This window comes from Carassius auratus, chromosome 15 (genome assembly GCF_003368295.1).
Source record: "Carassius auratus strain Wakin chromosome 15, ASM336829v1, whole genome shotgun sequence".
Lineage (NCBI taxonomy): Eukaryota > Metazoa > Chordata > Actinopteri > Cypriniformes > Cyprinidae > Carassius > Carassius auratus.
The window spans coordinates 21,679,795-21,691,585 of record NC_039257.1 but is presented as its reverse complement, the minus strand read 5'-3'; the positions used below and the strand labels follow the sequence as shown (position 1 = coordinate 21,691,585).

The 11,791-nt window shown below is 37.1% G+C and overlaps 2 protein-coding genes across 3 annotated transcripts; one reads left to right on the top strand and one right to left on the bottom strand.

Annotated features, from left to right (window-relative positions):
* Positions 1–1,334: 1,334 nt before the first annotated feature.
* LOC113115374 (uncharacterized) lies at positions 1,335–3,037 on the top strand. Its single transcript, XM_026282902.1, has 6 exons — positions 1,335–1,641; positions 1,743–1,788; positions 1,874–1,965; positions 2,199–2,309; positions 2,403–2,679; positions 2,757–3,037. The coding sequence occupies exons 1-6, from the start codon at positions 1,340–1,342 to the stop codon at positions 2,958–2,960; spliced, it is 1,032 nt and encodes a 343-aa protein (XP_026138687.1). The 5' UTR covers positions 1,335–1,339; the 3' UTR covers positions 2,961–3,037.
* A 99-nt stretch (positions 3,038–3,136) lies between these two features.
* On the bottom strand, positions 3,137–10,235 carry LOC113115372 (uncharacterized). Of its 2 annotated transcripts, XM_026282900.1 has the most exons (13): positions 8,350–8,495; positions 8,154–8,229; positions 7,790–8,067; positions 7,524–7,589; positions 7,347–7,434; positions 7,130–7,223; positions 6,838–7,043; positions 6,646–6,739; positions 6,396–6,558; positions 6,170–6,267; positions 4,190–4,334; positions 3,979–4,105; positions 3,138–3,848 (listed from the first exon to the last, which is right to left on the bottom strand). In XM_026282900.1, the coding sequence occupies exons 1-13, from the start codon at positions 8,368–8,370 to the stop codon at positions 3,592–3,594; spliced, it is 1,713 nt and encodes a 570-aa protein (XP_026138685.1). In that variant the 5' UTR covers positions 8,371–8,495; the 3' UTR covers positions 3,138–3,591. The 2 variants fall into 2 exon arrangements, with proteins under 2 accessions (XP_026138686.1, XP_026138685.1); XM_026282901.1 differs by lacking the exons at positions 8,154–8,229; positions 8,350–8,495 and adding an exon at positions 10,048–10,235 and having other exon boundaries at positions 3,137–3,848.
* Positions 10,236–11,791: the final 1,556 nt, after the last annotated feature.

Sequence of the window (11,791 nt, the reverse complement as noted above, 5' to 3'; positions counted from 1 at the left end):
CTTTCCCCCTTTGCTCTTGTTTCCACGTTCTGCGCTTGCGTTTCTAAAAGTTGCAGTTAGAGTTTCATGTAAATCAGGGCGGGCTTCAGTGTCACTATTGGCCAACAAGTTCTAGATTGACAGCTTCTCCTCTAGCCAATCAGTCCAAGGGGGAGTTGACGTCACTCCAATGCGACTCATGGCTGCTGTGAGAGGATGGATAACCAGCGTCAGCAGGCAAATGCCAGACAATCTCAGGTAATTAGCATAAATATTTTGTGTGTATATATATATATATAGGTGCCTGATTTCACATAGAGCAGCGGTTACTACACAGAGCCTTTGTTTACTGAGAAGATGCGCAAATAAACGCTGAAAATGAACGTGGATTTGCGCATCTTCTCAGTTAACAACGGCTCTGTGTAGTAACAGCTGCTCTATGTGAAATCACGCACCTGATGGAATTAACCGCTGATTAGAAAACCGGCTTTACTGACGAGATGCACATAACGATCGGCCAATTGTGATCGGAGCACCCCTAATATATATATATATAGTGTGTGAATTATGACAGTTTTGTGGATTTCGGTTTAGGTGCAACGAATGAATTGATTGCTGGAATTTATATTGATAGTTTTATATTCCATTTATTCACAGGCAGTCTCAAGGTTGCTTTTAGAGAGACTCTTGTCACGACTACAGGAGGCTTTGCAGCGCTTGCCATTAGACCTGGATTATTTATATTTTATTTGCACAAATGGTTTGGTTTTGATCACTTCACATACAAGTCGTGAACATGTACCTCAAGAAGTAATGCAGTGTCTTTCAAACCTATGTTCTGTTCTTGTGAATCGCCTGGAAACAAGACGTACCTCTTTAGTAGGGGTGCTCCGATCACGATCGGCCGATCGTTATGCGCATCTCGTCAGTAAAGCCGGTTTTCTAATGAGCCGTTAATTCCATCAGGTGCGTGATTTCACATAGAGCAGCTGTTACTACACAGAGCCGTTGTTAATAGAGAAGATGCGCAAATCCACTTCATTTTCAGCGTTTTTTGGTGCATCTTCTCTATTAACAACGGCTCTGTGTAGTAACAGCTGCTCTATGTGAAATCATGCACCTGATGCAATTAACGGCTGATTAGAAAACCGGCTTTACTGGCGAGATGCGCATTAACGATCGGCCGATCGTGATGGAGCACCCCTACTCTTTAGTGATTTTGAATGAAATTGCTGGACTAATGGGACGTCTCAAAATCATTGTATCTGAGCAGCACATCAGACGATTGATTGAAATTGGTCTGACTGTACCTTGCATTTCAAAACTGCTTGGCGTGTCAACACGAACAATAGAACGCAGAATGCAAGAGTTTGGTATAACAGTGAGAGGAACATACAGTCAATTGACTGATGAAGAGTTAGACAATCTTGTGGTTGCAATCAAAACAACATCACCACATTCAGGCTACAGAATGATGAGAGGACACTTGAAAGCTCTTGGTCATCGAGTCCAGTGGAGCAGAGTCTTCAACTCTATGAATAGAGTTGATTCAGCTGGAGTCCTTGCTAGAATGTCACAACTTGGACATGTTGTGAGGAGATCATATTCAGTTCAGGCCCCTCTTTCCCTCATGCATTTGGACACCAACCACAAGCTGATCAGGTAGGTTAAATTATTTTTATACAAGTCACTTGTTGTACAGTAAGATATCTTATGTTATTAAAGGTCCCTGTGTGCATAAATGTTTTTCCTTTTGAATTCAGATATGGCTTTGTAATATTTGGGGGCATAGATGGCTACTCAAGAAAGGTTAGTGGTGTGACTCCTGTATGTGTGATACAATCATGGAATAATTGTGTAAAATGCCAATAACTTCCCTAAATTATTTTATGAGGTCATGTATCTGGGGGCTGCAACCAACAACAAAGCAGAGACTGCACTAGGTTTCTTCCTTGAGGCAGTAGAAAAGCATGGAGTTCCTTCACGGTATGTACATTTGAGTACATCCTAACTATCCATCCATGTTTCTATATATACAGAATGACTGACTGACTGAATGGTCTTAAAACCCTCACCAAGCATTTTAAATGGCTTCAAACTTAAAGATATAACAATTTACTCTCTGGCTAGGCTCAGGCTTTCTCAAGCCAACCCCATAAGATGTTTTGTCCAACCTTACTATGTAGTGTTAATGTTAAATTTACTGTCTTAATGTGTAGGGTAAGAGCAGACCAAGGTGTAGAAAATGTGGACATTGCAAGGTGGATGTTCACTGTTCAGGGCTGTGGCAGGGGAAGTTTCATTTCGGGGAAGAGCGTTCATAATCAAAGGTAATTTCTTGTTACTTTAGTGTTGGTAATTTGTTTTTGAATTTTGAATCATAAATGATTAAGAAATAAGGTTGTTTTGTCTCTTACATTTAGGGTCGAACGGCTGTGGAAAGATGTGTGGATGTCGGTTTCAAACTTGTATTATGATGTTCTACATAATTTGGAAGAGAGTGGCACTCTTGACCCATCAAACACCATTCACCTCTTCTGTGCACATTATGTTTTTCTTCCACGCCTCCAAAGAGACCTAGATACATTCACTGAGGCATGGAATGACCATTCCATCCGTACAGAGCAAAATCTGTCCCCCAATCAGCTGTGGGAAATAGGACTCGCACAGAATACAGTCAATGTTTCTTGTAATGTGGAGGTATGATTGTAAAAAAAAAAAAAAAAAAGCACTATGTTTTGTCTATACTGTATTATTATTATTATTTTTTTAAACAGGACCTCAACATTTTGGTGCAAGATGGAATTTACCCCCAGGAGGAGCAGAACACTGGAGTAGTGGTCCCTCAGGTGGAGTGTCTGCTCTCAGAGTATGAAATGGCTCGACTCAGGACAACCATTAGTCCAGTCTCACAGTCCAGAGACTTTGGACAAGATATTTACTTATCAGTGTTACGTTTTGTGCAGCTGCTTCTTGAATAACACTTTGGAGCTCAAAACATCAGACTGTAAGTTACGTAAAAGAAAATCCTGTAATGGTATCATTAAACTATTGTGAAACTAAGCAGTGCTTCCCACACAGAGATTAAACAAAAAAAATGAAATCTATATAACTAATGTGGTAAATATGACATAACACTTTTGGCATAAAAATAAAAACAATTCCTTTTAAAAGTTTTTTTTATTATTATTGTAATCAACATTGTCAAATACCTACTGTAGTTGCAAACCTCTACACCAAGGCTCTCTTGGAAAACATGAACTTATAAATGAAATGCAACATCAGTACCTTAAATCAGATATAAAATCAGTTAAGGAAAGCTCTACAACAGAGCGGCTTGATTTGAACTGCAGATGCAAGTTATATATCTTAAATCAGATATAAACTACAGAAACCAGACTCATTTCAGAAAAGAATGTGCAACTTAAGTATCTTAATGTAGGTCTAAAAGTACTGCAGACATCCACCAGTTGATGTAGGAAATATGTTAACCAACTGTAACACTTAAAGCTATGGTTTAAGAGATTAACTCAAATCCAGCACTATATTGTGGGTGATATTTAAACCCTGCTAAATGCTCCCCCTGATTTTATGGCTTGTACAATGATGAATTTAAAAGTCTTCGTATGTTGTCATGTGTGCTACTGGAAAGGTAACCGTATTAGTGCAAGCACTCACTATTGGGAAGCATATGGTGTGCTGTGGCATTCTGACTTTACAGTCATGATCAAATTTGAAAACTATCTGAAAAGCCTTCTGTTCCGAAATCAGTAGTGGCTTATGTCCCTGGCCTGTAATCCATTGCATGACTCTAGGGACAGTGAGGTAGGATGGCTCAGTTTCCACTTCTGCTGCATCTTCAGCACTCTCTATAGTTTTGTGTAAAGAAAAACAAGAAAGTCATATCTTGGACAAACTGAGAGTGAGTAGTGTTATTGAATTTTAATTTTGGGTAAACAATCCCATTGATAATAAAGTACAATACAACGTAAAGCCCACCTCCACATTCAATTTCTTGAAGGAAGTCCTGAAAGTAGTTTATGATTTTACTCTCTACCGAAGCCCTTGAAGTTCCTCTCTCACTCATTTCAGGAGCAACATTGCTGAGAATATAGTCTGCATCTGGCTGGAAAAATAACAAATTGTCAGTAGAACAGCAAATTGATGTTTCCTTAAAAAAAAACAATGTTGTTACAAACATTTAACTTACTGTACATTCCTGCCCAGGAACAAACAGACTCTTGCAAAGACTTGGATGCTCCTTGAGTATGTCCAGCAATCCATACAGCTGAAGGCCTTTGCGCAAGTCTCCAAGCATTGGTATAACTCGAAATGTTGCATGGAGAACAATTGCTCTTGTGGAGAAAAACAAAAGTAACAAATTAGAAAAACTGTAGATCTAGTAATACAGCATAAGTTTGTTTCAAGATGTACAGTATTGTTCAAAATAATAGCAGTACAATGTGACTAACCAGAATAATCAAGGTTTTTCGTATATTTTTTTATTGCTACGTGGCAAACAAGTTACCAGTAGGTTCAGTAGATTCTCAGAAAACAAATGAGACCCAGCATTCATGATATGCACGCTCTTAAGGCTGTGCAATTGGGCAATTAGTTGAATTAGTTGAAAGGGGTGTGTTCAAAAAAATAGCAGTGTGGCATTCAATCACTGAGGTCATCAATTTTGTGAAGAAACAGGTGTGAATCAGGTGGCCCCTATTTAAGGATGAAGCCAACACTTGTTGAACATGCATTTGAAAGCTGAGGAAAATGGGTCGTTCAAGACATTGTTCAGAAGAACAGCGTACTTTGATTAAAAAGTTGATTAGAGAGGGGAAAACCTATAAAGAGGTGCAAAAAATGATAGGCTGTTCAGCTAAAATGATCTCCAATGCCTTAAAATGGAGAGCAAAACCAGAGAGACGTGGAAGAAAATGGAAGACAACCATCAAAATGGATAGAAGAATAACCAGAATGGCAAAGGCTCAGCCAATGATCACCTCCAGGATGATCAAAGACAGTCTGGAGTTACCTGTAAGTACTGTGACAGTTAGAAGACGTCTGTGTGAAGCTAATCTATTTTCAAGAATCCCCCGCAAAGTCCCTCTGTTAAAAAAAAAGGCATGTGCAGAAGAGGTTACAATTTGCCAAAGAACACATCAACTGGCCTAAAGAGAAATGGAGGAACATTTTGTGGACTGATGAGAGTAAAATTGTTCTTTTTGGGTCCAAGGACCACAGGCAGTTTGTGAGACGACCCCCAAACTCTGAATTCAAGCCACAGTACACAGTGAAGACAGTGAAGCATGGAGGTGCAAGCATCATGATATGGGCATGTTTCTCCTACTATGGTGTTGGGCCTATTTATCGCATACCAGGGATCATGGATCAGTTTGCATATGTTAAAATACTTGAAGAGGTCATGTTGCCCTATGCTGAAGAGGACATGCCCTTGAAATGGTTGTTTCAACAAGACAATGACCCAAAACACACTAGTAAACGGGCAAAGTCTTGGTTCCAAACCAACAAAATTAATGTTATGGAGTGGCCAGCCCAATCTCCAGACCTTAATCCAATTGAGAACTTGTGGGGTGATATCAAAAATGCTGTTTCTGAAGCAAAACCAAGAAATGTGAATGAATTGTGGAATGTTGTTAAAGAATCATGGAGTGGAATAACAGCTGAGAGGTGCCACAAGTTGGTTGACTCCATGCCACACAGATGTCAAGCAGTTTTAAAAAACTGTGGTCATACAACTAAATATTAGTTTAGTGATTCACAGGATTGCTAAATCCCAGAAGAAAAAAAAATGTTTGTACAAAATAGTTTTGAGTTTGTACAGTCAAAGGTAGACACTGCTATTTTTTTGAACACACCCCTTTCAACTTATTGCCCAATTGCACAGCCTTAAGAGCGTGCATATCATGAATGCTGGGTCTTGTTTGTTTTCTGACAATCTACTGAACCTACTGGTAACTTGTTTGCCACGTAGCAATAAAAAATATACTAAAAACCTTGATTATTCTGGTTAGTCACATTGTACTGCTATTATTTTGAACAATACTGTAAGTTAAACAGTTATGGTTAATAAGTAAAATTTAATTTGACTAAATGTAACATTACACAGTCTTCCAAATTCTATCCTTCATAACACAGTCTGCTTAAAAGGCAAAGTATTTTCCATATTTACCTAATTACGGCATCTTTTTGTTCTATGTTGAGTGCTCCTGTGTATCCACAGCTGATAATTTCATCTGTAAATTCAGTCAGATCAGTTGCCTCTTCAACCTTAAGAAAAACAGTCAGTGACAAACAGGATGACAAATTAACTCAATGTGATTGCTTTGTGGTAATATACAAACCAACAATGTAATATACTGCTGGCAGCTATTAGGCAGTATTCAGAGTGAAGTTACCTTTGTGATCAATAGGGAGTATTCAACATCATCTACATCATCCTTGCAAATTCTGCTGACATCAACTTCCCCAGTGGTGAGGTAAAAGTAGCACCACTCCCTCATAAAACATGGGGCTGGGCCACCTTGAGCTAGACTGACAGCAAAGATCTCGCCAGCAGTCCTATTATTTCAAAGTGAGGTTTTAAAAAGCACTCAGTAATTGCCTTTACACATGTAATAAAAAAAATTGAGCTTCAACAACACAAACCTGAAGAGACCATTGTCAAGGTCACTGTTGGAGTACTGTGGACTCTTTGCTCTCTGACCCAAGAAGAGGCGTTTTTCAATGCCACTGATCATTTCTTTGAATAACATTGAGAAAAAGCAGAGTGTGAATTACACAGATAAATGTTTATTTATTTTTGGTACAGCTTTTCCACTTTTATTATTCTTAACTTGCCTGTAAGAAACTCCTTTCTTAAAGCACCAGAGTCGACTCCAGCTTCCCCAATAAAGGTTATTTTTAGCTGGTTGGCTGGGTTTCCTTTTTTTTGTCTTTGCCACTGCTTGAGCCCCCTCTCTAGGAGATTGTCCCGTGAAACACAAATGCGGAATTGATTTTCTGCATTAACTCGGCCAGCAAGCAGCTCCAGAAGATCATCTAGACTGTAACAGGAGATGATGAGATGGTGAACACCATTTACATTTACACTTTATTTAACTTTTTAGACTGTACTATATGAACATTTTACCATAATACTTGTGGAGAGCTTGAATTGCCTGTTGTATCATCAGCAATACCAGAATCATCATTGCGCATAAAAGAACTGTGATCTGGAGACTCCACTGTAATTGGAAAGAGAATACGGTTTCATTTTACAGTGGAACATGTGACATTAAAGCACTTGGGGTTGATTTATAACACATTTGTTTCCTAGAACTATGTTTCCTAAAGTTTGTGTTACTCACAAAGATTTTGTTCTCCACACAGGCTGGCATGTAGTTCAAGACTGTCCACAGGAAACTTCAGTTGACATATTGGGCATGGTAAAACAGACTACAAACAAGAACATGTTAAACGATATAATAGTAACGTGGATTAGAGAAAATTTTGATTAGGGCTGGAGAATTTTAATGCCACATTACCTCAGATGGAAAATTTTCTTGTGTTATCTCATCCAAATTGCTTTCTGAGACGAACTGAACTTCTGTCTGCTCCAAAACAAATAAATAAAAACTGTATCATACAAAGTACTTCATCATAAGTATGTGATTAGCAATCTGTTGACATAAACTAAAATCATTTATCCTTTTGTAGGTCTGTATAATAAATCAATATGGAATGTTACATTATTCAAAATAAAAATAATCTTTTTGGGTACTAAACTAATTAGAAAGCATCAATCCATTACCTCTTCAATTGAGGATGCGGAATCACTTGACTTGCAAACCTGAATGTGGAGAGCCAACACTTGCAGGGGCATGCTTTTGTTGCACATTTGGCAAGTAGCCTTTGGCATTTTTTTGAATTCTCTGGCATCATTAGGGAGAGGATTAAGGTCCAGCTCCTCTTGTAGAGGAACTACATACAGCATTGTCTTTCCAGATGCGGAGGCAGATTTAATCTGGGATCCAGTGTAACCTTCCGAGTCTGGAGGAATAACATTCAGCCGTCTTGTACCACTCCCCCCTATAAACAAAGACAAAATTAACAAGACAAATGTTTTTATAACCCAAAACATACTGACTCAAGTGGTAATAAAAATATAAAGTCACCAGTAGCCTTATAAAGCATCCATCCTCCACTCAGACCCTCCATTTTCGGGAATGCTTCATACAGTATGCTGGAAAGCTATTGTGAAATGCAAAGAAACTCACTAAATTAGAATTTTTAATTCTATTTCCTGTACTTATGACTCTACTATAAATGTACTTTTTCCAGTTGTACAAAAAGACAAATACACTAACATACCTCTGAATGTGTTATGTCCATTGTAATTGAGATTGTCCTTTTGCCAAACCCTGCTTGAACAAGCTTGAGCTCGTGTGCAGGTGAAGGGGTAGTCTCAGAATTTTTATCCAAAAGATATACATTTAAATTAAAAGGTTTAAATGCTTTTGCATTCTTGGTATGTGTTCTGGATGCTACATTTATTCTTTTTTTCCCGCAGATTGCATGTCTTCGGAACATGCTTGGAAAATTTTATCATTTATATATTTTTTTTTATATAAAATGAATGTCTGTAGGTATACAGTAATAAAAAAACGAAGTTTGTTTAACTTAAAAAAATGTCAAATCTAATAGTGTAGGGGTTTAACTATGTAAATGACAGAGTGCCTGCAAATAAAACATTTTAACTATTAGATTGGTTATCCATGCACTGTTTGGCCAACAACATGCACCTGGCCATGTCCTGATCAATGGTGGTATTTGTCTGTCTTTCTGGTAAGACTGCCTGCTGCCCCTGACCCTGCACTTGAACTTGAGGACGTGGTGTTACAGGACTCTGATTAAGAGTCTGTGTTAGCACAGAGATGAGGCTCTGTGCTGCACTAAGCACATCCAGGTATTCGGTCTGCTAAACACAAAGTTTACATTAAGAGTTAATGCGAGCATAATGAGAAACAATGAGAAAACCTTTATATTATGCATTCAGAATATATTCAGAACGCTTCACTCTTGATAATGTTGTCATTGTTTGATTGGTATACAGCAGAGCGGACTATATATATATATATATTATACTGAAAGGTCTTTGTACTTATGTAAAGGTGATATTATTTAGGGTTTTACATTTGCTAAAGATAAAAAAACTATTATCAATTAATCACAGTAGGGTACTAATCATATATTGGTGAGGTTAAATATATGTGAACATTTTTAACTAAAGACTGTGACAAATGAGGGAAAAATGTTTCTGACCACTTTATGAATCCACTGTATATAGGCCTACATTTCTAGCATTTAGTTGGCATTCTTACTGATGTTCTGTCCTCTATTTCTAATATAAACGGTTAGCAGCCATACTTCTCAAAGCTATTGGAACTGCTTTATTGATGTGATGAAGATAGATAATTAGATACTGATTTCTTTGCACTATAGTGGAATAGTCCCTAAATAAGGTAACAATTTGCTATCCCAGTGAGTTAGGATCAATGCATAAAATCATAATAATCTTAATGGAATCTATGATCTCGAGGATACACCGTTACAGATAGCAAAATCGTGCATTTTAAGATATACAGTCATAGTCTTAAATACTGCCTGCACGAAAAAAAAAAAAGCACGTGATATTTAATGCTCATCTGATCAGTAAAGCCGGTTCTGTAATCAGCGGTAGATCTCCATCACCTGCACACTTTCACATGGAGCAGCATAACGGCTCTGTGTAGTAAATACTGCTCCATGTGAAAGCGTTCAGGTGATGGAGATCTACCGCTGATTACAGAACCGGCTTTACTGATCAGATGAGCATTAAATATCGTTATCGTGTAACGTTAGGCCTACTGCCTAAAATATAAAGTATTGCTTACTAAGCCAAACAAACAAGACACGTGTTAACAGGCTAGATATCGACCTACTCAGACTACATTGAACTTGGAGAAAATATCATAACACACAAAGGGAATGTTTCTGTCACCCACTAACAAAATATTTATGGCTAATTACCTGAGATTGTCTGGCATTTGCCTGCTGACGCTGGTTATCCATCCTCTCACAGCAGCCATGAGTCGCATTGGAGTGACGTCAACTCCCCCTTGGACTGATTGGCTAGAGGAGAAGCTGTCAATCTAGAACTTGTTGGCCAATAGTGACACTGAAGCCCGCCCTGATTTACATGAAACTCTAACTGCAACTTTTAGATACGCAAGCGCAGAACGTGGAAACAAGAGCAAAGCGGGAAAGACCACAAGCACACAAAAAAATAACACGTGAGCAGGAAACCTGATTTTGTTTGCGATTTGGAATTTTTTTAACACATGTTTCAGTTTTGTGCAATATAATTTTAAATGTGTTTACATTTTTGATTCACACTTATTATTTTTAGATCCATCACCGCGTTGTTTGTTATTTTAAAAAAAATCATTTGTTTTTCGGTTTTGTGCGTTATTATTTTACACGTTTTTTTATTTTTTTAATTTATGCTTATTATTTTTCGATCTGTGACTGCAATACATTTGGCGGGATTCTAATCCCATAGCAATCTAAACATGGAAAAAAAAACAGTACAATAAACACAAAATATGTGTATAGAAAATATTGTAGAAATGAAATAAAAACAAAACATGTTTCCAGTAGCTATGTATAAGTTAGCTCATCCAAAAAACAAACTTGTCTGACATTGTAGAAGTGAACACTGCAGAACCTTGGCAACAGGAACAATCCAAACTTATAGGATTTATTGACCTCCTTGACTGGGCCCATCAGCATCATGGCAATCTCGCAGGCCTTTAAAGGACACAAAAATGAAAAAACAAAAAAACAAACTGTTGACTCAGTAAGATTTTAGAAGCCAAATTAAACAAAATTCCCAAAACAAAATAAAATTACAAGAAAAAATTAAATAAAAACACAAAACAAAAAAGATAGGCATTGTACTTATTTTGTGTTATTGTTACAGGTACACTATGTAACTTTTTACACCATCTAGCAAGGGTGGCATGATCTGAAAATAAATGAGAACATGCATTTAAGAAATATCTTGACTAAGGGGAATCTAGTGCTTATGTCTTTTGGTCTTACTCCTCCTTGTGCCTTATAAAAAATTCTATTCAATTCAGTTCACATTTATTTGCATAGCGGTTTTCCCAATACATATCGTTTCAAAGGTTCTTTAGGTTCAGGTTCTTTCAACTAAAAGTGAAGCTGCAAGTTTCAAAAACAGCAGTATGTGTTTCCTTTATTGGAAGCATCACATAAATATTGAATGGTGAGTAAATGGACCGGAACTACCTGCGCATTAAACTGTTTGGTAAAACTTTACAATAAGGTCTCATTTGTTAACATTAGTTAATGTATTAAGTAACACGAACTAACCATGAGCAAAACATTTGTTACAGTATTTAATCATCTTTGTTGACATTCGATAATAAAAAATACAGTCCTTCATTTGTTTGTTCATATAAGTTCACAGAGCATTAATGTTAACAAATTCAACTTTTGATTTTAATAATGTATTAGTAAACACTGTAATTAACATTAACTAAGATTAATAAATGCTATTGAGGAATTGTTATTTCCTAGTTCATGTTGACTAATGTAGTAAACTAATGTTAACTAATGAAACATTTAAAGTGTTACCAATGGTTTTAATACACATCTTAAAGCCAATCAAAATTATGTATTTAGACAGACCATGGTGTAGTACAAATTATTACATACATATATAGTTAAAATGCAATGTTACTGACTT

Coding starts and splice junctions, on each gene's coding strand:
- LOC113115372 (XM_026282900.1), bottom strand. CDS start 8,370: ATGGACATAACACATTCAGAG. Junction 7,435..7,523: donor AAGAAAATTTTCCATCTGAG/GTAATGTGGCAT, acceptor TCTTGTTTGTAG/TCTGTTTTACCATGCCCAAT. Junction 4,106..4,189: donor TTCCTGGGCAGGAATGTACA/GTAAGTTAAATG, acceptor TTATTTTTCCAG/CCAGATGCAGACTATATTCT.
- LOC113115374 (XM_026282902.1), top strand. CDS start 1,340: ATGCAAGAGTTTGGTATAACAGTGAGAGGAACATACAGTCAATTGACT. Junction 1,966..2,198: donor AAGCATGGAGTTCCTTCACG/GTATGTACATTT, acceptor CTTAATGTGTAG/GGTAAGAGCAGACCAAGGTG. Junction 2,310..2,402: donor AAGAGCGTTCATAATCAAAG/GTAATTTCTTGT, acceptor TCTTACATTTAG/GGTCGAACGGCTGTGGAAAG.